This window comes from Dipodomys ordii, unplaced genomic scaffold (genome assembly GCF_000151885.1).
Source record: "Dipodomys ordii isolate 6190 unplaced genomic scaffold, Dord_2.0 Scaffold13, whole genome shotgun sequence".
Taxonomy (NCBI): Eukaryota; Metazoa; Chordata; class Mammalia; order Rodentia; family Heteromyidae; genus Dipodomys; species Dipodomys ordii.
Window position 1 is genome coordinate 18,076,336 of NW_012267229.1, and position 25,501 is coordinate 18,101,836.

At 57.2% G+C, this 25,501-nt stretch overlaps 1 protein-coding gene across 1 annotated transcript; it reads right to left on the reverse strand.

Moving 5' to 3' along the window:
- Positions 1-349: 349 nt before the first annotated feature.
- Tgm2 (transglutaminase 2) lies at positions 350-25,501 on the reverse strand. Its single transcript, XM_013010989.1, has 13 exons — positions 25,494-25,501; positions 25,260-25,441; positions 21,092-21,334; positions 17,337-17,455; positions 14,987-15,115; positions 14,344-14,521; positions 11,916-12,051; positions 11,297-11,400; positions 9,936-10,178; positions 7,721-7,999; positions 4,024-4,184; positions 2,792-2,928; positions 350-2,103 (listed from the first exon to the last, which is right to left on the reverse strand). The coding sequence occupies exons 1-13, from the start codon at positions 25,499-25,501 to the stop codon at positions 1,953-1,955; spliced, it is 2,070 nt and encodes a 689-aa protein (XP_012866443.1). The 3' UTR covers positions 350-1,952.

Sequence of the window (25,501 nt, forward strand, 5' to 3'; positions counted from 1 at the left end):
AGCATTGGCCTATTTCACAAGCCTGCGGGGACCTGGGAAGAAATCAGAGAATGCTTCATAGAAGAAGTGACTTTGGGGCTAGGCATTGTAGGGTGAGTAGGAGTTTACCAAACAGGTATGGACAAGAGTAGGACACATGTAAGAGCTAGGAGGTAGACAAGTGCATTGGGCATTCCGGGGAGATGGACATTCACTGTGGCCCAAGCACCCATTGTGGGTGGAAGGGGCTGCAAATGGATGAGTCTGTAGAGCTTTGAGTGCTCAGAAAGCCTTGGGTAGGTCTGAGTGTGATCGAGCCCGCCCACCCACTCACCCACCCCATAAGAAACTCACAAAGGATGAGGCCAGGCTTGTTTGAATGTGAAAAATACTCTTATTTCAGTGCTTGCTTTTTATGGCTTAAAAGCGCATCTCTTGCCTGCCTGGAACCCCAAAGCTTTGGTACAGCTGTAGAGAAACAGCGTTGTGTTTCTATGGGACAGACATGGGGGGCTCCTCTGGCTATTCCTCTCGCTGTGAAGCAGAAAGTATTAGAGGCATTGGCGTGATCCCCCTCCCCCCTGTCCCCAGCCCCCTCTCTGGGATTCTGGGCACCCTAGAGACCATGACCAGCCCATGAATTGAGATCCTGCACTCTTCCAGTCTGAGGGTGGGGGCCTGTCATGCAGCCAGGGTGGGTTTGAGCTCTCAGCTGCCGCTCCTGGGCTGTGAGCTTGCTTCGGGGGAGGGGGGGAGACGGGGACAGGGCTGTGTTCTGGAGGCTGGGCTGGGTAGATGTGCTGGTTCGTGGCCAGCACTCACAGCTAAGGCCCTTGGGGGACCCGGGCATGGACATGAGCATCCTGTGGGTAGGACGGGGCCACCTTGGGCTCTTGCTCCCTAGAACTAGACCTGGAGGGGGGGGCTGCAGGGCGGGGCGGGGACCAGCATGGTGGTCGCAGTCTTACTCTGAGCTGTCTGGGCCTACAGAGGAAGGGCCTGTGTGGAGCAGGGAGTGGAGCCCGTGTTTATTTTTTAAGGCTAGGCCACATGGGGCATCAGAAACACAGGGCCCAGAAGGCAGTGAGCCACTTCTGTTACTGCTAATCATGAAAACATGGATGCTTTGAACAGGGAGAGTAGATTGTGGCCAGACTGGAGGCTCACACCCTGAACTCTGATCCCTAGCTTCCTACCCGTCAGCCTCTTCCCTACCTCTTTGCCTCAACTGGGCCTTATGAGATGGGTTCCCCAATAGCCAGGGCTCTGGTCCTCTCAGGTCAGGGCTGGTGTCACAGAGAGAGCACTGGACTGTGAGTCAGAAGACTGGCTCCAGCCCAGGCCCTGCATCCTCCACCCTCGCCCATGCCCACAGCCCCCGGGGCACGGAGCAGCTGCCTCCCTCTCTGAGCTCAGCCTCCTCATGCAGGAGGCAGCTCCATGCCACCACTGCTTGGGCCCCTGTGAGCCCAGTGAACCCAGGAGGCATCTGGCCCAGGACAGGGCCATGGCGATGGGGAGCTGGGTGGGAGGCTGGGAGCCAGGGCTGCTGGCCTGGGAGGGGATTGGACCAGGCCTACTCCCCATCCTCATCCAGCTCTGCTCCCCGAAGGGCCCATGGAGGCTGGGGGTGGCCGCGGGAGAGGCACAGGCCACCTTCTGGAGAGTTGAGCTCTTTGATTCAGCTAGTGGCACTCTACCCCTTCCAGCCCCCTGCAAGGCACTGCAGAGGTGCTCACACAATATTGGCGGGTGATCAAGGGCATTCCAAGGTCGACATAGCCACCTGACACAGAATATTCCTCACAGCTAAGGCAGGCAGGCTCAGAGTGCAAAAGGGGCCAGAATACATTCCCAGCCAGACACCCCCACGGCCCCACCCCGCCCTAGGGGCATGGGTGCTGGCTATCTTGCGAGAAGGGCTAGGTAGAGGTGCAGGCTCTCTGGGGCTTTGGTGGGCTGGGGCAAGTCCCTTAGGCGGGGCCGATGATGACGTTGCGATAGCCCTTCACGGCCTTCAGCTTGTCACAATCGAAGTTCACCACCAGCTTGTGCAGGCCCATGTCAAACGGTATCAGGTCCACCCTCACCTTCACTTCTTCCCCGGCTTCTACAGGGTCAGGGCTGTGGAGAGAGGAAAGGGGGAGGACAGGGGTCCCAGATCTGGTCTCCATGGCAGCGTGACGTGTGACCGAGCGGCCAGGCTGCGTGGGAGCCGAGCGCCCGGCCTTGGAGAATGGAGTGGGATGAGCGAACAGAACAGCGAGCCTCATCCACAGCCCTCCACGGGGCTCTGCTGGAATGTAGCACAGGTATATTGTGTGCCGTGTGTTAGCGTGTGTCACTGTGTGTGCATGTGTGTGCAGCTGTGTATGTGTACATGAATACACGTGCATATTGTGCACACACCTGTGAATGTGTGTACAGGTGTGCACAGGCATATGAGTGTGTGCATGTAGGTACGTGCACACACATGCCCCGTGTGTCAGGAGTCAATAAGCAGTGTATGTCTGTGTGTACAGACATGAGTCTATGAGGACACAGCCACACTGATGAGTGTACATGCGTGCGCACACACACACACGTGCCAGCTCCCTGACTGTGGGTGCCATCTCTGTCTGAAGGTGGAGCTTGGGGACTGAGGGCTGTGGTGAGGTGCAGCTAGGGGCAGCTGGGGGAGGCTCGCGTGGGGTGGGAGGTGGGCGGGGTGGTGGATGGCACCCAGGCTGCAGGCCGAGGGCTAGGAGAGGAGCGGAGCTGGGGATGGGCTGGGCTAGAGCCCAGGGGCGGAGGGTGGGTGAGCAGCACTTACACCTCCACGATCTTCTGCTCCTTGATGAGGCCAGCTCCCTCCACCGTGAAGATGCAGCCCAGCAGGGGCACCGTGAGTGGGTTCTTCAGGGCTACCTCGGCCACCAGCTTGCGGTTCTGCTTGGGTTCCCCCAGCATCTGCGGGCGGGGGAGGAGGAGAAGGGGGCAGATGGTAGGGGCAGGCACGGCGCAGGCTCAGCCCCTGCTATTCCCCATCATTTGGCCGACTCTTTGCTAAACAAAGCCCCGCCCAGCTCTGTCCCTGCCCAGCCCCACTGCTATGCCTTAGTTTCCTCATCTGGAAAAAAAATAATAACCCACCAGGCCAGGTCTCTTCATGGAGCTGCATTGTGGCTCCATGGGACTCAAGGATGGAGGTTCAAAGCGCCTCCCTTCTTCTAGGGTCTGGGCACCATGCTAGTCTCTGCCCCTTTGAAACGGTGTGATCACTGTGACCCTCTCCGGCCTTTGATTGGTTCATGGGAAAGAGATGCTGGAGAGGTGTGAGTGAGCTCAGACACACAGCACCCTCACAGCCTTCCTCTGAGTTTCCTTTATTCCTAGCAGCTGGGTCACTGTGGTGAGGAGATGGCGAAGATAATAAGCAATCAGGTATGGAGTATTGGTTTGTTTGTTTGTTTGGGGGGGACAAGGTCTCATTATGTAGCCCAGGCTAGCCTGGAATTCTTGATCTTTCTAGTGCAGGGATTACAGGCATGGACCACGCAGCCCAGCTCTCAGTCACACTGTTATCATGCCCTTCTAATGAGCTGCGGATGGTTCTAGGTGCTTCCTGTGGACCTGCTTAACACACTTAGAATGCTAAGACACCTCAAGTGCTCTCATGAACCCCACCTTACAGACGGGTACACTGAGGCCACAGAGGTGAAGCCATGTGCCCGAAGCCCTCCAGGCACTCAGATGCACGTTTGTGTGTCTAGCCACCCTTACCATGTCCCCGGTAGCACTGCCCAGGGCTTGGGGTCCAGCCCCACATCTCAAGCCCTGTGATTCTAGATCCAAAATCCCACATGAGGGTCCCATCTGCTTTGAGAGTCCAGGAGTCATTCCTAGAAGCCACAAGCCCCAGTGTGGCCTTGAGATGCTTTTCTTCCATGAGGGCTTCCTAGGACTTGAGGAGCCCGGGAGAGGCCAAAGGTCTTAAGGCTGTGAGGACACGGGCGTTGCTGCTCTCCCAGGTCTGAGCTGTTCTGGCACCTGGCCTGCCCTTACCCGGATCTTGATTTCAGGATTCTCCAGGTAGAGGTCCCTCTCAGCCAGCAGGTAGTTGTTGGCAGCTGGTTCGATGAGGAGGCCTCGCACCTTGATGAGGTTTGACTCAGTCAGGTAGTCGCTGTATTTCTCGTACAGGATGCGAAGGGGAATGCTCTTCTCTGCAGAAGGGGAGAGAGAGGGTGCTGTGAGGACTGGATCCTTGCTGCCTCCTTGTCTCCAGAAGCACAGAGAAGGAAGAAGACATTTAAGGTCATAGCACAGGCTCTCCAGGGGATGCCCAAGAAGGCGCAGGGAAATGTGGCAGCACAACAGGTAGGGAATACTCCAACTCACCCAGGCCAGGGTTCTAGTCCTTCCTCTGCCCTTTCTAGCAGGTAGTCTGTGCAAGCCTCCTTCCCTCCCTCCCAGGAACTGGACAGTGAGGGTCTGAGAAGGCTGGGAAACACCTGGCACTGTGGAGCTGCCGCTTGGGGGAACAGAGAGGTAGCTGGCTGCAGGACACTGTGCTTCTTGGGTCTTCTGCTTCATCTTTGCAATAGCCCAAATGGCACTGTGTTTGCAAATGAGGAAACTGAGGCTTGAGCAGGTGTGCCCACGCCCACACACAGCTGGGCTGGCCATCGGGATCTTCAGTCCCCAGCAGCATGACCACCCTGCAAGCAAACCTACCTTCCTGGAGCTGGACCTGTTTTACAAGGGCAGAGCTGGCTGCACAGGAAGTACTAAGCGCTGGGGACCGCTCCCAGCCCCCGCCCCCCCCAGCTCTGTTCAAGCCCTGGCTGGCTGGGTGGCCCTGGGAAGATGGATGGCCTCCCTCTCGGTTGCCAGTGACCTCCGGCACCTGATGACGAGGAGAAAGCTAGGGCTGCAGCAAAGCCACACAGTGGTGAGGGGCCGAGAAGGAAGCGCTGGGGCCAACCCCTGGGCTAGACCACAGAGCAATGGTGTGGCTTTAGCCTCCTGCCATTTTCTGGCCAGAACAACTGAGACCTGAGGGGCTGGCGTTGGCAGAAGACAGAAAGGGACAAGGGAAGGCGCGTGGACTTAAGCCTGGCGCCTCACTCAGAGACCCTGGGCAAGTCCCCCCACCTCTCTGTCGTTGTCCGGAGCTGTGTGGCCTGTCCTGCCCTCCATGCCAGGACGCCACTCCCGCAGCCCAGCCAGTCACCACTTTTCATGTGTCATGATTTACACATTGCTTTTCTTTCAATGAACTGGCTTTATATGTTAGCCCTTTCCCCCTCCCTCCTTTTAAGGAAACACTTCATCACTACACGCAGCAAACATGTGTCACTCACTCGTCACAAGCAGAAGGGACCCTGGGAAGAATAAACACATGTGCAGATAGCTATGCAGCTGCTGCTGACGGCTGGAGGCTCAGACAGAGATCCGAACTTCCAGCGACGGAAAACGATTAGCAGGGACCAGGGAGCCAAAACCCAATTAGCCCCCACTGGGTCCGATGGCCGTGGCCCACTCTGGAAAGCACCGCTCCGGCCTCCCCAGTCCTATCAGCCCAGCGTGCGTCTGCCCAGCCTCTGACCAGATGACGTAAGCTGAGGGCGAAAAGCAAACGTCCATGCCAAAAAACACAAAAGGAAGGGAAAATCATGCATTAAAAAAAAAAAGACAAAAAGGGAGGGACAGTGACCAGCTCAGGAGCTGGCGAGCAAAGCGGAAACCCTGACCAGCCTCTCAGGAAAGAAGCAAACATGGGCCTCCAATAGCTGACTTTTCCAGGAGGCTGAGGCTGGGCCAGGCCTGGGCCTTGCAAAACCACCATTCACAGCCCAGTGACCACAGTTTGGCCTCGGGCCCCAGGCTGGCTGGGAGGAGGAAACAAACGTGGCTGGCCTCAGTCACTCCTTGTTCTAGAAGGTACCCTAGCTATATTTCCACTGACCCACCTATTTGGTGAAGAGGCGAGGGATGGGGTGAGGACAAAAGAGCAGCCCCCTATGGAGACTATGGGTGGGACTAAAGCACTGCCCAGCTGTCCTGGGCCTGGCTTCCTGTAAATCCTCTCATGGAAATTCCCAGATCATATCATCAAAGTATGAGGCTGCGTGGGAGAGAGTCTGTCTCAGGTTGACTTGGGCTGTGGACGGCTTCTTGGCTCAGGTACTTCCAGCCAGAGGGACATAGATAGGACCTGTGTCCTTACCTCCCTCTCTCTGCAGCTTTGTCCCCAGAAGGCAGGACGTCCTCTGCCAGGCACCCCCCACCCCGGGATGACAAGGACAGAGACAGGCCCAGGCGAACCCTGTAGAGCAAGGCCGAAGCGCCACGGTATCTGGGAGGCAAAGGGGACCCCATAGAGGTATCTCAGGCCCGGGCTCAAGTTCCCCTCATGATGCCCAGTGCAAGGAAGAATGATTGAGCTTGGACAGAGCAGGGGTGCACAGAGATGGAGGGGGCTTGCGGGTCCTTTAGAGACAAGCAAATGGTGACCTAAGGCCTCCATGAAGAGAAATGCCCCAGGGCCACAGCCAGCCACTAGGTGGCAGCAACAAGAAGCAGGTTGTCTGGTCCACACGCACCTGTCCAGAGGAACCTCCATGCCATCAAGGTGGCAGAGACCCACGGAGCCCTGCACAGCACCGGAAAGGCCCTGGGGTGTCTCAGACTCCCCTCTGCTCAGCGGGAATGAAGCCCACCATCCCTGCCGCAACACTTCCCAGGTGTTTCCTGAGCACACATCTGCTCTGAGCCTTCACAGGTGCCAATCAACCAGGTGGGCGCATTGCCACTGTGGCTGGGCTGTGGGAAGCTGGCAGAGGCCGGAGTCAGGCAGGTCGGGCTGGCTCCAGCATACCTAGTCCTGGCGCCGAGCGAGGGGCTCTGCTCCCCAGGAGATGGCCATCACAAGGGCTCTGCCAGGCCCCCACAGAGGGTCTGCTCTAGAAAGGGGCCCAGGAGAGAAAAGCCTAGAGGTGGCAGGCACATAAAACACCACAGATCAGGGCCCCAAACCCAAGCTTGCTTTCCACCAGCCCTGGGGCCAGGTTTGGAGCCAGAATAGAGGAAAGGAGAGATTCCTGGCTTGACAGGGAGCAGCAGAGGAGAAAGGGAGGACCACGTTCCCCAAAGAACCCGCTGTGTAGTGCTCTCTACCCTCTGCGCAGATCCTCGTTTGGAGGAAGAGGTGAACACCTAGGCAAACAACCTCCAGTATTAGATCCTGACTCCCAAGAGGTTCATGGAGTCAGGGGTCACAAGAAGATGAGATGAAACAAAAATACAACATTTGCATTCATGGCTCACACCTGTCATCCTAGCTACTCTGGAGACTGAGATCTGAGGGTCACAGTTCAAAGCCAGCCTAGGCAGGAACATCTGTGAGACTCTTATCCTCCAATGAGCAAAAACAGCTCAGAGATAGCACCTAGCCTCTGAGGGCCTACATGTGCACACGTGCACACGCGCGCGCGCACACACACACACATACACACATCCCTACAGTTGCTCCGCAGCCTGGTTCAGACCTCAGACCTGCCACTTCCTCACTGTGCCACCTGGGGGAAGTTACTTAACCTCTCTGTGCCTCTGGGATACAATCCATGTCCATCTGCCACAAGCATTCAATGCCTGGTATTCCTAAAGCACTGAGTGGGCACCATGCCAGCATCCATGAGGTGCCCAGGGTGATTCCCACCACACCGTTAGCCCGCCCGCTGGGACCCCAGAGCCTTACCACAGAAGGGCTCTAGGGTCAGATCGAGCGGGTCCATGGTGCCACACTCGGGCCCCAGGACCCCATTGTAACTGACGATGCGGGCACAAAGCAGGAGGCGTGTGTCACGACTCTCGGAGGCGTTGTTGGTGATATGGGCAAAGACGTCGAAGTCGCTGCCTACAGCCATGCTCTGGCCCACGCGGATGCGCATGTCCACCCCCTCCTGCACCTCCACCTTCTCCTCGAGCCTGTTCAGGTGGTTTGCCTTCGTGAAAGCCTCCCTCTCCTCCGGGGAGCCTGCAGGGAGAGGAAAGGAAGAGGGAGCCGTAGGGGAATGGGTGGGTCCGGGCCAGCTGGCTCTCAGAGCAGCCCGGAAGGAGCTCCTTTCCCTGCATCTCTGTACCAGAAGGGAAAAGAAGATCCGGTTCATTTCTGCACATGTGAACTGTGTGGAGACCCAGCACCACACAAACTTTCCTCTGACTGCTCCTTCCTCAGCATGTTTTCTTTCTCTTTTTTTAATTTTTTGTTGGTCATAGGGCTTGAACTCAGGGCCTGGGCGCTGTCCCTGAGCTCTTCAGCTCAAGGGGAGCGCTCTACCACTTGAGCTCAGGGCTACTTCCAGAGATAAGAGTTTCAGGGCCTTTCCTGCCCTGGCTGGCTTTGAACTGCAATCCTCAGATCTCAGCCTCCTGAGTAGCTAGGATGACAGGTGTGGGCCACCAGCACTGGCCCTTAGCATGTTTTCTGTTGCTGTAGGAGCCAAGATGGTTTTATCTTTAAGCCACACCCAGTGCCTTTAACAGTCCCTGACACACAGGAGGTGCGAATTTAATACAAACTTTCTTGCCTCTGATTGTTTTCACAGGGATTCCTTCCACCTGAAATCTGTTTCCTCCTCGTTTCTACCGTTCATTTCCTTGCATTCTACTTGCTATTCTTCTTTTCTTTTTTCCCACCTGTGTTATTGGGTGCATACGTGTTTTTCTATCAAACCAACAGCTCTGTCAGGCCCTTGCAGCTTATACTTGAAATCCTAGCCACTCAGGAGGCAGAGACTGGGAGGACTGTAGTTGGAGGATAGCCTGGGTGAACAAGAACCCTATCTCATCCCATAGCTGGGTACAGTGGTGCACACCTGTCATCTCGCTATGGTGGGAAGTGTAAATCGGAACATCACAGTCTGGGCCAGAAGAGGCCAAGAAGCAAGAGCTTATCTCAAAATTAACCAAGAGCAGCAGAAAGATGCCTCCTTCTGTGTTGTGATGAACCCATCTCATTATGGTTAAGGTGCTCTCTCTCTCTCTCTCTCCCCATTGCTCTTGAGCCTTCCCTATCCTCCTGCAAGCTCCCTCCTCCAGCTGTAAGTCAGACTCTGCAGGAAGGAAGCCAAGCTCCAAGCTCCGGGAACTCTCCTCTAGGTCTTTGCTGGACCTCCAAGTCCCTCGGCACAGACTCAGAGCAAGGAAAAGCATGGGGCTAGCCATTGGGAGTTTCAGATCCTGTTTCTGATGTACTGCGTAACACATAATAAACAGCACAGACATTACTAACTTTCATTTTTTTTGTCTTTTTGGTGCCAGTCCTGGGGCTTGCGCTCAAGGTCTAGGCACTGTCCCTGAGCTTTTTTATTTATTTATTTTTCTCCTCAAGGCTGGCACTCTACCACTTCCAGCTTTTTGGCAGTTAATTGGAAATAAAGTCACGGATTTTCCTGTCTAGGCTGGCTTCAAGTCACCATCCTCAGATCTCAGCCTCCTGAGTAGTTAAGATTACAGGTGTGACCTGCAGACATGTCTGGCCTAACTTTCCTCTTGATGCATGCTTTCCTGAACAACACTTGCCCTTTGTAGTTTTACTAAGAGTTAAACCAGCCCCCAAAAAGTGAGGTTTGAAAAAGACCAGACTGGTGGGGGGAGAGGAGGAAGTGGAGGAAGTAGAGCTTCCTTTCCACCTCAGCAGCAAGTACCTGGAATTACAGATGTGCACTCCAGCACCCAGCTGCCACGGAATCCACGGCATAGAGAACTGTTTTCCTTAATAAATCACACCCTATGACTCGCTTCCTATGTTGACACTGTTTCTAAGGAATTTCCTATGATCCCTGGTATATACTAGTTGCACACACGCACGCACATACGGGCACAGGTCTATAAGGACCCGCAGCCCAGCTGAGCCCAGGCTCCGGTCCTCATCCCCAGGGAGGACTCCAGGCTGCAAGCGTGGCACCCACCTTCTGGGTACTTGTAGGTGTGGGTGATGTCCTGGCGGTCATCACGGCCCACGCTCTTGGTGCTGATCTTCAGCCCCACCACCAGGGAGCGGTTGACGGACTTGTGCAGGGAGCCATCCTCCTGCCGGATCCAGTCCACCACATCGGCGTTGACCTCGGCGAAGACGAAGGGGGCATCATACTTGGTGCTCAGGTCGCCCTCTTTGATGGCACGCACGGGCACGGGGCCACAGCAGTACGTCCCTGACAGAGGAAATGGGGGCGGCAGTGTCACCCGACCCAGCAGAGAGCCTCAACATCCCTGGACACAGCACTTAGGGCCCAAGTCCGAGGGGTGCTGATGATGGCACAGACATAAAGCTCTTCGAATCTACTAAATGCGATACCAGTATCTGACAAACAAAGCAGCCATGCGCTCCCAGACACCCCCATGGACCCTGGGAACCCGGTGTGAGGAGGCTCTGTCTCATTCTGGCTGAGCTGGGAGGGGAATGCGTGGGGCTGTGTGGACAGGAGTGCTGGGCCAGCCCTCTGTGGCTCCCTGTCTCCCACTGTCCCAGTTACCACCAGAAAACCAGAAGTGGCGCTGTGGCCAAAGTGGTAGAGCACTAGGCCTGAGCAAAAGCGCTCAGGAAAAGCACCCAGGCCCCAAGGAAAGAAAGAAAGAAAGAGAGAAAGAGGAAGAGAGAAAAAGAAAGAGAAAGAAAGGAAGGAAGAAAGAAAGAAAGAAAGGAAGGAAGGAAGGAAGGAAGGAAGGAAGGAAGGAAGGAAGGAAGGAAGAAAGGCCAATTTCAATTCGTGCACACATATGCTTACATAGCATGCATGCATACATGTTTGCAGCACACACAGGCAACTGTACACATATGCTCACATGTGCACACCAGCTCACCTGGCATGTGTATGTACACACATACCACAACGCACACACAACACACATGCACAGCACACACAGTACAGCACAAAACATGCACTTGCACATAACGTGCACAGGTTCATAAACACACACTCACACATACAGACCACACATGTTCACATAGGGGTGCACCGATCATGTATCCACACCACACCGATGCATGCACATGCTTGCAGGACATGGGTGCACACGTACACAAACGTTCACTTTGAAATTGCCAGAGGCTGTGCGTGAATGAGAATCACACTTGTTTTAAAAGATTTTTTTTCCTCATACATTCTAGAGGAATCCTGTTTGGAGAAGAGAAACAAGGACTCCCTGCACCCACGCCGCTGTGTGCCCCGATGGGGTCTTGGCTTGGAGCCCTAGCTCTGCCACATTCCACCCGTGTGCTGGGGGCTCTCCACGCCACTCCTGAGTAAGGGGCAGAGCCAGGACTACCCACCTTCGCTCTTCTCCTGGGGCGTGGGGTCGATGGCCTGCCACCCCTCATAGCCAGGTTCTAGGTCTGGCCTGGTCATCCATGACTCCACCCAGCAGTGGAAGTTCCTAGTGGAGAACCGAAGACCATCACCTGCAGGGCCCACCCAGCCCGGGGCCTTGAGCCCCACGCCCTCCTGGCTGCCCGCACCTGTGGCAGCATCTCCCCTCTGCTCCCTGCATCCTTTCTCAGGTCGCCCCTCTACCCGCAGCCTCCGTCACTCCTCCAGCTGGCTGACTCCCAATTTCTTGGCTCTATCCTTCCTTTTCCCCATCATGGCTTAGGATACCTCCTCACTCACCTAGACCACCCCAGACCCCTGCCCTCAGCCGTCCGCAGCCCCTGGGGAGCAGTGTCCCACAGCCCCGCCTCCAAAGCTGTGAGTGACAAGCAGGCACCCTGGGAACCAGCCCAGGCTCTCCACCTGACACGGGACCCCTGGCCACCTTCCAGGGCAACTCCCTGCTGCTGGGGGAGGGGGGGCGCCCAAGCATGGCCCCCTCGGCCCGTGCTCACGTCTGCCTCACCTCCAGGGCACATTTCAAACCCGTCCCTCTTCCCGGAAGCGCCCGGCTCTCCTCACCAGATCATCTCGCTCTTGTTGCTCTCAAGCTCCCCGAACTCGTTGCGGAAGTACTCAATGAGCAGGTTGCTGTTCTGGTCGTGGGCCGAGTTGTAGTTGGTCACGACGCGAGTGGGGATGCCAAGGCACCGCAGAACTGGGGGAGGAGGAGAAGGGGTTCCACACACCGCCAACGGCCTGGAGACCGCGGCCTGCCTGCCCACCTGTACCCAGGTGCCCCTGTGCCCCTGTCCAGGCAAGAGGGTGAGCACAGCCGCTCTTGGCTGAACAATGGTGCTCGCCTCTGGTCATCCTGAGTCCACTGTGTCCCTCTTTCATCCTTCTAAAATGCAAAGCTGATGTCAACGCTGCTCTGGCAAATCTCCAGTGGCTCCCATGGCCCTGGTGCCTGTTCACCGCTCTGCACGCTTTGCTGCAGCCTCATGGACCTCCAACACCCCACACACCTGCTAGCCTCAGGGCCTTGGCAGTGCTATCCCTCCTCCCAGAAGGCAGCGGCCCCACCCAGGCTGCCCACGGTGTGCCTTCACAACAGGATACAGGGCATCTCTATCACTCAGCTATGCAAGGATGTGAACAAACAGATGGGAGAAAACAGTCCCAGTGGGGGCAGGCCAGGGTCCTTGTGCTGGGCGGGTGGGAGACCCCCTCACCCCCATCCGTCTAAAGCACTGTGGGCTCAGAAAAAGGCCGAAGCTGCCTTGAAAGGCTAGAAAATGTAGGATATGAACTAGCACCTGCTGACCAAGCTCAACTCTGCAGACTTTGCCTCCACGCAGGGAGTTCAAAGGACTCCCAGGGGGTACAACTGGTGAGGGAGGGGGCAGGGGAAAGAGAACTTTTAATCCTCCCTGCATTTTCTTTTTGGTGGGGTCAGGGCTTGGATCAGAACCCAGGGCCTTGCCAGGCAAGGGCTTTATAATTGAACTACAATAAACCTTTTCCCCCCGCATGCTATGACACTATAAAAGTGAACTTCTCACACTAAGCCAAAAGAAAGTCAGGATCTAAAAGGTAAAATGAGAAACACCCCTCCCCTCCAACAAGAGCCCCCCTCCCCCCTGTAGGTGTCATGGTTGGGACTGTGTTTTGTTGGAAGCTGGGGGAGAGGGGAGAGGCGGGGCAGGGTATGACCTTTGCCCTCTGGAGGCCACTGGCCAGCACAGAGCTTCCTGGAGGGTCCTGGGTTGCAGCCAGGCCATGTAGGGGTGCTGGCTGTGCACCATCACCTCCTGCCTGGTCCCCAGGCCTCTGCCCAGGAAAGGGACCCCAGAGTCCTCAAGGGAGGCATGGGTCCTGACCCCTGACCCAGGCTGGTGTCCCAGAGGTCTTACTGTCCCATGCCAAGGCCAGGAGACTGCCCCAACCCCAGACACACTGGGCCCAGAGCCTGCTGGGTGACCTTGAGCCAGCCACTTCCCCTCTCTGAGCCTTTGTTTCCCCCCTGAGTAAGAGGAGCTAAGAATAGCAGCATGTTCGGATGTCCTGGTGATTCAGGAAAAAGCCATGGGTGTGGGCAGTGTCTTCTGCCCAGGGCAGTAGCTGGAAGGCAATGGGGAACAGCAAAGTGCCCCATGTCTGAGGGAAAAGGCAGTCCAGTCAATGCCCAGTGAGTCACGCATGTGAGAAAATGCCCAGGGAAGCAGCTGAGAGGGCCGGAGCACTAGCACCCCACTACTGGACTAAAAGGCACGTTTGGGTCCCAGGAGCTCCCTGTAAGTCGGATCCATGAGCCCCGTCTCCACAGCCTGCGTGAGGACACAGATTTGCAAACACCAATTCTCTTGCTCAAGTCCTCCCAGCAGTGAGGTTAGAGGCCAGCTGTGCCTCACACCCACTCAGTCCCGCCAGGGCCTGAGTTGAATGAGTTTTCCCAGTGGCCCAGGAGAACAAGGACGCATGGGAGAGCCAGGCTGTGCGGTTTCTCCAGGAAGCCCGTGGGAATTCCTGGGAGGAGGCCTTTTAGGCCTCTTGGTGGGCAGGGTCTGGGTGGGGAGTTGGCCCAGAAAGGGGAATTCAGAGTCATCAGGGAACAGGAAATCAGGGCTGAGAAGGTGGGGGAGGTGGCGAGTGGGGGAGATGGAGCCTGGCTCTCCACTCAGCCTGTCAGTATGGTGGCCAGGCTTCGGGGCTTCTGGAGACCCTTGTCTGGGATTAAACACAGGCCCAGAAAGGCTGAGCCCTCCACATCAGCCCTGAGCCCGCTGAAGTACCAGGCAGTGGAACAATGTGTTCTGTGCTGGAACTCGTGGGATTGGACACCCCTTCATGCTAAAGGCCGCGATCGGGCCCCCCTTCATCCTACAGGAGAGGAGTGGCCCGAGGCAGGAGCAGAACCAGGGTCCCCTGGTTCCCACTCCGGGGCTCCCTGGCGGGTGCCAGCCCCCCACCCCTAGGCTGCCCCCCCCACACCCAGCAAGCAGCGCACCTGTGCAGGCCACGGCGGCGAAGACCCAGCACTGGCCGTACTTCACGTGCTGGCAGCCATGGTCCTTCCAGCGGCGCAGGATGTCCACGCTGCCGATCCAGGACATGGGGCTCACCCCGTCCCCGTAGTTGTTATCCCAGCGCCCCAGGAGGACGCCCTGGTCGTCATTGCAGTTCACCTGCAGTGGGCGGGGCCGGGTGAGGGCGGGGCCTCGCGGGGTGAGGGCGGGGCCTCGCGGGGTGGGACTCACTGGGCAGGGGCGGGGCCTTTCCGGGTGGGTGGGGCATAGAGGGGTGGGGCTTGAGGGGCAGAGGTCCTCATGGGCTGAGGGCGGGGCCTCGCGGGGTGGGCAGGACCTAGAGGGGCGTGGCTCGTGGGACATGGGCGGGGCCTCGCACGGTGGGCGGGGCCAGGAGCATTCAAGGACAGGGCAAGGTCAGAGGCAGGGAAGGGAGGTGCAAAGGCACCCGGGAGCTACAGGTCATGGGACGTGGGGCCCAGGACATGGCTGGGGCTGGAGCCCAAGGCTTGGAAGCCAGAAAATGGGAGCGTGGAGGAAGTGCGGGCCCATCCATGGCTTGTCCCCAGGGCTGGGGACAGGGTGGCCCCTGACAAGCACCCACAGCCCGCAGCCCGCACTCACCATGGCGCTCACCACCCGGCCCAGGTAGATGGGGCTGCTGCGGCGCGCGCAGTCGCGGCTGGAGTCCTTCAGGAACTTGGGGTTGACATCCAAGAGCGTCAGGCAGGTGTCCAGAATCCTGTCCTCAAACTGTCGGAGAAAGCACGAGGGGAATAGGGGGGCGGGGAGGACTGAGAAACAGCCTCCTCCAGGAAGCCCGCCTGGCTGCCTCGCCAGCTGCAGGTGCCCTGCTCCCTTTCACCAGCCACCAGGGAGCCCCCTGAGAGGCCAGCGGCCGCCCCCGGCCCAGAGGGAGTGGGGGGACAGCAAACAGGACAAGCGTGTGATGGGGACAGGAGAGGGGTGCACCTGCTACCAGGGCCTGGCCGTGGTGACCTGGGGAGGGGGGACACACCGGGGACAGTGTGCTCAGAGCCCCTTAGGGCCCTGCCCCTCCCCCCTTGCCCTTTATCCAGCCAATTCACTGCCCTGGAAACCCTGACACTCAGATTCCTGACCACACAGCCCCCTCCTCCCTCCAGACCTGGCCCCCCGCACCGCGGCAAAGGGAAAGGAGGCCGATCGTGTTTCAGCCTCACCCAGAGGAGAATGTGGCTTCTGCCCACAGCCCACAGGGACGTTCATACTGCACTCTGGACGTCCTCTCTGACCTCGTCTCACCACTCGCACCCACATTCTGCCTCAGGGCCTTTGCATCTGCGGTTTCATTTGCCTGGAATGTGCTTCCTCCTGCTCTACGGCTCACCGGTTCTCTTGAAAGTTAAGTGTTACGTCTATCAGACTCGGAAGCCTCTCCTGTCACCTTCCGTGGCACCGCACAGCTGACCTGTCAGGACTCTCCTGCCGGCCTTGGTTTTCGTCTTGAGGTCTAGTCTTGGACTGGGCTTGCCACAGCCACCCTCTGTGGGGCAGAATCTCTCCCAGGGCTTGAACTCTTTTGTGGGTTCCATCTGACTAAGGTTCAGGACTCTGTTGGCTTTTCCGCCTCATTCCTTGGGGCGCCCTCCCTGAGCGGGAACATACTTCTCCATCAGAACATACAGCTTCCCTCCCCTGAGTGCCACCCTCACTGCTCCCGATGCCTAGTGTGAAGTATACCCACCTTCTCCCATGACAAACTCCTACTTGCTCTTCAAAGCCCAGCTCAAATATCCCCTCCTTAAAAAGCCTTCCCTGCTCGCCCTCCCCGCTTTCCCTCTAGGTCTTTCCACCCTGGATTATGAAGCATGTCCAGGGCAAGTCCCTCGGGATGGCACAGGGCTGGGTTCAGGGCAGGACTTAGGAAAGGCCAGAGAGACTTGGCTTTGTGCCCTTTGTCTCCAGGGGACACAGGAGCCCGCGGCTTCCCGGTGTATTCTGCACACCACTCCTTTGCTGTCCCACTGCAGCCTCAGGGCTGCCAGGAACCTGTTTTTGCCTTGATCCTTTACGAGGAAGCTGCAGTCAGCTGGGGCCTGAGACCACCCAGAACTTCCCAAGGGTCTGGGGGCTCCTGGAGGCCTGGACTTGTGACTCCAGCCCACGGGCTGCCGGGAGAAGCTGCGAGGTGAACCCCCCCCCCAGACATCCCCAGGCCAAAGGGGATGCCCAGGTTCTGTTTTGTGAGTCTTGGCTGGGCCACAGAAGAAATGAGAGCTCTGGTGGACGGAACCAGCCTCATCGGTCTGTCTGTCTGTCTGGGCAACCACAGGACAGGAAGGAGCCATCTGGCTGAGCCCAACCCAGCCTAGATTACAAAGCCATGCCTGGGTTTACCCACAGATTTGTGTGGAATGATAAACAGTTGTTTCTTTTGCCAGGCTTGTTTGTTACTGAGCAGGAGCTGACTGATACATGCAGATGGGTGGTCACTGAGCAAGCAGGATCAGTATCCCTGGGAATCTGGGAGAACTCCCTCCCACCCGGCCCCCGCCCCCCACCCCCTCCCCCAGACCTGCTGAGTCAGAAACTGCTGCACTTGCTCTTGCAGCGTCTCCCCAGGACTGCAGTGCACTGCGGGTTCAATACTCACTGTGACAGACAAGGGTTCTAAGCCTTCCCTTGTCGCACTCCTCACGCATGGAGAGTGGTCTCCAAGTGTGCATATCGGACCAACATAATCCCCACCGCCCCCCCAGTGTCCCAACCAACTTCACAGCTCCAGAAGTCTCCCCACATTCTCTCCCCCCACCCTTGAATCCTTTGCTGTGTGATCTCAGGCCAGTCTCCAACCTCTCTGGGCTTTCAGCCATTTCAGGATCTTGGCATGTCTGACAGTCTGAGCCAGGTGGTGCTGCCACCTGATCATGCCGTGGTCTCTGTGGTTGCCTGATGTCCCTCCAGGTGGCCGTGAGGGGCAGGCGTGACCTACCTGCCCAAAGTTCCACGGCACACTCTTGATGAACTTGGCTGAGCCCTGGTAGATGAAGCCCTGCTGGTTGAGGACATACTCTTGCCGCTCCGCCTCTGCATTCAGGTAAACAGCATCCGCTATGGGCAGAGAAAGGAGCTTTGGCTCGGGGTCTGGTGGGGCCCAGGGCCCCTGCAAACATGGCAGCCAGGCTTCCAAGTCTTCAGGCCAAGACAACCTCTCCTAGGACCTGAGACGCTTAGTTTGGAAAATGAGTCGTCAAGCCAGGTGCCGTAGCACACACCTGTAATCCCAGCTACTCAAGAGGCAGGAGGTAGGAGGATTGCTATCTGAGGCTGGCCCGGGTAAAAGCTTAAAACCGAAATGAAAACAAAAGGGCTGAAGTGGTGGGGCTACTTGGCTAGCAAGCCCAAGCCTGGAATTCAACCCTAACAAGTCTAGTTCTATGTCAATAAGACGAGGTGCCACCCTCCCATTTAGGGACCTGACAACCCACACAAGAGACTGAGCACTGAACTAGGAGCCAGGAAATCTGTGGTTCTGACTCTTGATTGCTCTTATGCTCCGGGAGGTCACTCTGCCTTCTCCACTCACCTCACAACCTCGCTGAGTCGGCCCCAGAGATGAAAGGCGGGTTGGGAACTAAAGCCCTGAGCCAGTGGGCAAAGAACAGGAGTCACAGTGGAGCGGAAGGCCAAGAAAGGCCACCATGGCTCCGGGGAGGGAATCCAGGAGGGCTTCCTGGCAGAGGAGAAATCTGGACAGCTTCTTGGGAAATGACGACCAAAGGTGTAGACCCTTGAAACTTGGTGGCCAATACTACATAGAAGACCAGAGAGAGCAAGCTGTGGCCACTGGCAAATTCAAAGCGCTGGGTTTGCTGGGACTTCCAATGGGAGAGTCAGGAGAGGGCTAAGGAAGTTTTAACTGAGGCTGGAAAGGGGAAATCCAGAGGAGCACAATAACTTTAGCGGGCCCTGGGCCTCCTTCCTTTCTAAATTCAGTTCAATTATTGTCCACCTGGTCTATGGACAGATACCTTAACAGGATGTGCTTAAAACACAGGCTTTAATTAAAATGTTCTTTTTTTTTCTGAGTTTCAAAGCAATAAGAACATCTTTCATGAGCTGCTCAAGTATGGCGGGCACAGGGAGGAATGCCTGCTGGAGGAATAAAAGTTGGCTAGAAGAAACCTGTCCAGTTACCAGGAGAGTTGGCCTGGAAAGGGGTGCAGCACCCCACTCCCGTAGCAGAGAGAAGAGGGGCTGAGAGTCCTTTGCCCGCTGCTCTCTGACCACCCTGAAAATCCACTGACGTTACTGAGCTGCGTGGTCCTGGGCGGGCTGGGTAGCGGGCGTGGGAGAAATCAGGAAAGAGAAAGCAAAAGCCACCCAGGCTTCCCACGCTGGCGTGAGAACATGGCTACTCGTCCAAAGGAAATCAAGATAGTGCCATCCCGGATTCCAGGGGCCCAAAGCCTCAGCCAGCTGCCACTCCCCTGTGGTCTCCAAGCGCGGGGACAGGAGGGTCCCCTTTCCAGGAAGAGCCCACCGCTTTTCTACTCAACCAGAACAATTTCCTCCCGTCCCTACCCCAGCCAGCTCCTGGCCCCTGCCCAGCCCAACTTCCTGCCCCCTGCCAGACTGTCAGGATGGAGGTCACTTTAGTCCCTGTGGCCTCAGGTCACTCTAACCCATGGGGCAGGGCAGACCCAAGGAGGAGGACAGGGGGGGGGGGGACAAGCCCGGGAGGAGGACCTCAAAACCCTGCTGAGGGTGGGGCCCCCACAGAACTACAAACTAGTGTGCCTCGGAGGCCCCAAGCCCCAAGCAAGCCACAGCAGGCCCCAGCGAGGCTGCATCTGTCCCAAGACATCACTGCAGGTGGCTTAGGGCCATGTGGCTGATGGTGACACCCAGACCAGCCACCAAGGAAGACCCCAAGGCCATGGGTGGGACACTAATGTCAAGGCCTCTAGACCCTGAGAAAAAATAGAAGAGCCCGCGATCCTCGCTACCTGAGCAGCAGACAGCGGGGAGCTCAGTTCAAGGACTACCCATTACAAAAGTTTTAGAGACTCCATCTGACCTCAGTGATGCAGGAAACATAAAGTAGGAGGGTTGGACTCAGGCCAGCCTGGGTAGAAAGCAAGATCTGACCTTGAAAGTAGCCTCCCAAGTACAAACTGAGGGGTGATACCCCATAAGGGGAAAAGTCTTTCAAATAGTGTCTCAGCTTCTCTTTTATTTTGTGAAAACCTCTCTGTACAGCTACTTAATAAGAATAATAAAGATGCTTTTGCATCTTTTTTTTTCTTTTTGGCCAGTACTGGGGCTTGAACTCAGGATCTCGTGTGTCCCTTCGTTTTGTTTTGTTTTGTTTTGTTTTTTCACTCAAGATTGATGCTCTACTACTTGAACCACAGCTCTGCTTCAGCCTTCTTTGCTGGCTATCTTGGAGATAAAGAGTCTCATGGACTTTTCTGCCTGGGCTGACTTTGAACCGTGATCCTCAGATCTCAGCCTCCCTTTAAGTAGCTAAGGTTACAGGTGTGAGCCACTGGTATCCGATTCACCTGTCCTATTTAGAAGTGAAAGTCAAAATCCTCAAAAGAGAAGTTTTTAAGAAGCATCCTGGTGAAGTAGATTATAACATGCCCCAAAAATAGAGAAGAAAAGAGAAAGGTTGGGCCCTTGGGGAATGGCTGCCGGGGGGGGGGGCAGGCAGAGGTTCTGTCCCCCGACACTGGAGGACACTGCTGGCCAGAGCAAGGAGGAGGCTGACTTCTGACTCCACTGCCTGTTAGTTACTGGGTGGGAGGGGTGAGGCGGGGAGGGGAGTCCCAGCCCCTGGCTCTTCCTGCCACTCAAGTGGCCTCAGCTCTCTCCAGCTTCTCCCTCTCACTTTCTACCAACTCCCCCTCCCCGCCCCCCCACATCCATAGTCCACTTACTGAAGGAGCTTCCGGAAACACTTAGCCTCTCTGAGCCTCTCTTTCCTGCCTGAGAAAGGAGGCGGCTGACCACGGTCCCTTGGGACACTTGGGTAGCCATGGAGACAGCATATGAACAAGCAGTTAGGTCATCAGGCTGAGTGGTGTGTCCTAATCCCTTCTCTCCTGTGGCTCTCTTAATCCTTGCGGCCCTGGCTTACCTGGGGGGACTTGAAAGCAAGCCTCACGAGCAGAACGAAGGAAGACAGAGTGCCTGGCTAGTGCTGGATCCCCCTTCCTGATGGGGCATCTGAGATCAAGGTCGGCTCCACTCGGGTGCTATGGTTAAAAGCCTTCCCAAGGCCTATGCATGTGGGGGGGGGACCTTAATCCCCAAGCACCAGTGGGAGGCTGGATCTCTAACAGGTGATGGACAGAGCGACTCGGTGGTCATGGAAACCACTTACTTAGCGCCCGACTTCTATCCCATCCACTCTCTCCCCATGTGGGGTCTCCTGCCATACTATGGTACAGCAAGAAAGGGCCTCCCCACCATGAGCCATGAGCCGGGCGAACGCCTCGCGTGTATAAACCACCCAGCCTGCTGTATACTGTGACCGCAGAAATACGGACCAAGTTACCTAGTTCACAGCACTGGGGGAACATCCACGTCTCAGCCCTGGGTGCTTTGGTAGCTGGGTGCTTTCCCTGAGCCTGTCAATCCATGGGGATGACCAGGGCATTTGTGTCCAGTCCACTTGGATGCTGCTTCTGCCGTCTCATTCCACCCCTGTGGCCTCCGTGGCCAGACAGCGTGGCTTACCTGGGCACCAGGCATTGAAGAGCAGGGTGAAGTGGCCCAGCACGAAGCTGGAGCCCTGGTAGCCGGTGGAGGTCTCCAGGCTGAGGCGGTACAGCCCGATGGGGGCCTCAGCGGGCGTGTAGAGATGCAGGGAAAGGACGTTGTCCTGCTGGTCTGCCACCGAGGCTGCCCAGCCGCCCTCGCCCACCCCATCCGACAGGGGGAAGCGAGCTTTGGTGCCGGCCTCCTCGCTGGGAGCTGGGCCTGTGGAGACAGAAGGCGGCCGCCATAAACCAGGGTGCAAGGGCAGGACACACATCTGGTAGTGGCAGTTGTAGGGGGGAGAGGGGAAGTGTCCATGGTCTAGGGTCAAAGCCTAGTTCCCAAACTAACCACTGTTAGAACTCTGTAAGAGGTTCTACCTCCCTGAGCCTCAGTTTCCTCATCTGAGCCCCGGCCTTGCAGGGTGGTTTCATGGGTCTGCATGAAAAGCCACAGGCACACAGTAGATCCACAATCAGAACCTGCTGGAAGCGAGGCCAGCACAGCCTGGGGAAGAGGCCCGGGTGCCCCCGCCCTGCCTTGGGTGACCTTGGTTAAGACCATCCCCTCTCCAGGCTCAGTCTGCCTGTTTGGGGTCTGGGCAGGAATCAGGCCAGATGCTTGGCAAGGGCCCCTGTCTAGCCCAGGCCCTGTCCAGCCCGGTCCCTCCTGCTGCTGCACCTGCTTCCCCTACAGATAGAAACCTGAATCCTGAGGACAGGGAATGTGGCAGGCCCTGATGTGCCCTGGGGGAGGGTGCCCGAGGGCTGGCGAGGGGCTCCCCAGAGTGCCTCTGCTGGGGGCGGCTCTGGGAGTTTGGTCCCACACCTCATGAAGCACCTGAGTGTGTCCTGCTGCCTCAAACTGGGGGTCAAAATGGAGACCTAGAGAGGAGGGCTCCAGAGAGACAGGAGGATTTGCAACCAAGATGGCAACTGCACTCAGTCTGGGGGCACTGGGCTCCTCCCTGCTGCACTGTAGCTGGGTCCCCAAGACTCCCAGGTGAGGGCCTGGCCCCTGCGGGCAGGTCTGAGTCACAGCAGGGCTGGGTGGGACTGTCATTTCAGACCTGGGCTGAGAGCAGACACAGCACATGTTCTCTGCCCAGCTGGGCCGATGCCCGGGATGATTTATTTTTAGTCCAATGTCCCTCCCTGCCGCTCTGCCAACCACTGCATACAATACCAGGGCCGGCTCACCCAGAGGCTCACTCCCAGCCCCACGGCCCCTCCTCATCCAGCCCAAGTACAAATACAACTATGAACTCACAGAACAGGCACAAGCCTTGGGAGCCCTGTCTGGCTGCCAGGCAGCCTGCAAATGCCCTTTGCGTTCCAGAGCGGACACTTGGGAGTGCAGCCAGAGAGAGCTACTCGGAGTCCAGCTTCCCGCCTCCAGCCACACGCCCCATGCTCTGGGGGAGTCTCTGGGCCTCTCTGATCTGTGTGCTACTCATCAAAGCTGAAAATGGGCTTGGGCTGTACACCTGGGAGACGTAGCTCTTTCTACGTGTGAAACTAGCTTGTGTCCATTGACCTTGGCAAGTCCTTCAGCTTCCCTATGCCCGAGTGCAAAATGCGCCAACTTCCACCATGGTTGGGAAGCTCAAAGCAAACAGGGCTGCAGACCGTAAGTGCTCCGTCGATGCCGGCCATGATCATGTGTGATTGTCACCACTGGACCCTGGCCTGCCCCATTGGGAGTTGGCAGAATGTGTTCAAAGCGAGGACTGTCCACTGGCTCCCAAGCCTCTCACGTCCCAGGCCAAAGCAGATGGCGTGCAGACGTTTCTTCCTCCAATGAAATCCTTCACAGATGTGCAGCCACAGGTCACAGCTGGCTCAGTGATGTCCCTCATCCCAGCACCATCATGAATGGCGCCTTCTCCGAGATGTGCCTGGTCATTCTGGACACAGGCCAGGCCAGGTTCCACAGCCACCGTCTCTGTGGACACAGCACCCCTGGGACGGGGGGTCAGGAGACATACTTCCCTGCCTCCTCCTCCTGAACAGTGATGCACACTTAGATGTTCATGCACACACAGCATGCACACACATACTCACATGCATGTGCCCGTAGACGTGCATGCGCATGTATGCGCATGTATGCGCATGTATGCGAATGCACCTTTCCCCACAGATGCTCTATGGGGTGATGGGGACAGGCTGTCCCCTGGCCCCACACATCTTGAGTAAGTGAGCCTTGTAACTTCCCAAAGCATTCTTGGTGGACCCAGGGCACCATAGGGACCGCTAGGTCCAAATGGCTTCAGAGCCCAGGGGGTCCTTGCTAGCCAGGACGGGCTGGGGGACGCTGCCTCACCAGGTTCTCATCACCCCTTGGGTTGACCTCACCCCTCCTTCCCCTCTCATCCCCACCCACTACCCCCCCCAAGTTTCCTGAGCGATAAGGCAGCTTGTCTTTCACAAGGTGATGTTTGTCCAGCACAGTTTGTGTCCATCCGGCACAGCTTGCCAGTCCCTGAACCATCTGGAAAATACACAGTGTCTGCACGGCAGGGTCAGTTTGACCAGCTCTCTCCCCTCCGTGAATCTCAGTTTCCCTAGAGTGCGAGCACACGTTGATGGCCAGCTAGAAGGTTCCAGCGCAGCACAAGAGCACAGTGTCCAGCCAGCCCCAGGCTGGGCGCCGACCCAAGCTAGGCCCGCGGGTGGGGGCTCCGCTTCCTGCGATTGTCCCTTTGGCAGCTTCCTCAGCCCTTTAGGAGGGTCCTGGCCTTGTGGGACAGGGAAGACGCTGTGGGTGGGGGTGGGGTGGGGCTGCAGGAGCTGTGGAAGAGACCGGGGTGGCCAGCACTGGCCTGAGATCAGCTGGTCACCAGAGAACAGAGATGAGGCTGCGGTGCTTGCAGATCTCTGTCTCCTCCCAGGGCAGAACCTGGGGCCCTGAGTACCTGCCAGTTAGAGGCCCAAAGGGAAGAGAAAAGAGAAAAGTGAGGGAGTCTGAGTGTCCAGGCTGCCCAGGCTGCATCCATTTCACAGAGGAAGCGCCTGGCAGGCATTTGGGGTTAAATGTGTCTATGGTGGTAGTGGTGGTGATGGGGTGTGTTTTAGTGACAAAAGCCTTCCCTTTGGAGGGGGAGGGGGTGGTCAGTATTTGAACCCATGTAGGGTCCCTCACTGTGACGTGACCTTCCTGAGCCTCAGTTTCCCCACCTGCCAATTGGGCCCTTTATTCTTCCAAGCTGGAAGGATTCAGAGGAAGTACGTACGCCTTTACCATAGGCCTGTGAGTTCTCACCGTCCCAAGCTGAACTCTTCTACTTGGCAGAGGGGGAAACGGAAGCTAGGGGACTGGAGACTTGCTGGGGCCTCACAGCTAATAGAAAAGTCTCTAAGGTTGCTGGTATGGCGTGCCCACTGAGAGAGGCAGGGCAGGGAGGGGAGAGGGGGACGCAGGGGACATCCTGTAGCCTGTGGCTTCCATGATTAGCTTATCATACCACCCTGATGATGGGGCCCCAGCCAGGCGGCTGCAACTCCTGCTTGCTAAGACCTCAAAGAGGGCTGGCCCTTCATGCCCTTGGTCTAAAGCCCCGGCCAGGTGGCCTCTTGTTGACCCCCAAGGGAGTGGTCTCATTCCTGCAGAGTCCAGACAAACTGATTTGGCCCTGCAGGCCACCTTCTTAGAACAGTCAACAAAGGAGTTTGGGCTGGGTGTGGGGTGTAGGGCATGGGGCGGGGTTAGGCTGGTTGGGGCTCTGTGTCCCTGGCACCATCTCTGGAGCCACTGCAGTGATACCAACAAACAGCCACCCATGTCCACAGGCCACCTGTGTCTCCAGGGAAGACCCTCCCCACTTAACAGCCAGTGTAAATGCTGGGCAGGCCATGAAACTCAACTCCGAGAGGCTTAGCAACTGGCCAATGTCACACAGCAGGCAGCCAGCCAACCCACTCAGGATTCCAGCCAGCTGGACTCTTCCTCCCTTGCCCAGATCTGATCTGGGCTGAATCCCAGAGGCCTGATAGGTGGTGTAGATTCCGGGAAGCACTGTTGGAAAGTTGTTTTGGCAGGATCTAGCTGAACCTTTATGGCTGAAGGCCACGCCTCACCACTGGTGACAGCAGGCTTACAAGGACCCAAGTGTCCAGACGGGACAGGGCAGGAAGCCATCGGTACCCACCGGTCACGGCGCTGAAGGTCAGGCTGTCCACACCGGCCTCGTAGCCGCGGCCCTCGAAGTGTAGCGTCAGCCAGAAGGCCTGGCCCCGCCGAACCACCAGCCTGTCTTGGCACAGGTCGGCCGTGTGGTGGTCGCGGCCATTGGCCTCCAGTTCCAAGTCACACCTCTCCAGGATCAGCTCTGTGGAGACAAGAAATGAGGAGATGCATGACCTTGGTGAAGGCTGGTGGTCAGTGGGCCAT

What these genes read in the sequence shown, in the direction of transcription:
- Tgm2 (XM_013010989.1), bottom strand. An exon ending in GACCTTCAGCGCCGTGACCG is followed by an intron (nt 21,335 to 25,259) that starts GTGGGTACCGAT and finishes CTGTCTCCACAG; the next exon opens with GCCCAGCTCCCAGCGAGGAG. An exon ending in CGCCGCCGTGGCCTGCACAG is followed by an intron (nt 12,052 to 14,343) that starts GTGCGCTGCTTG and finishes CTCCTCCCCCAG; the next exon opens with TTCTGCGGTGCCTTGGCATC.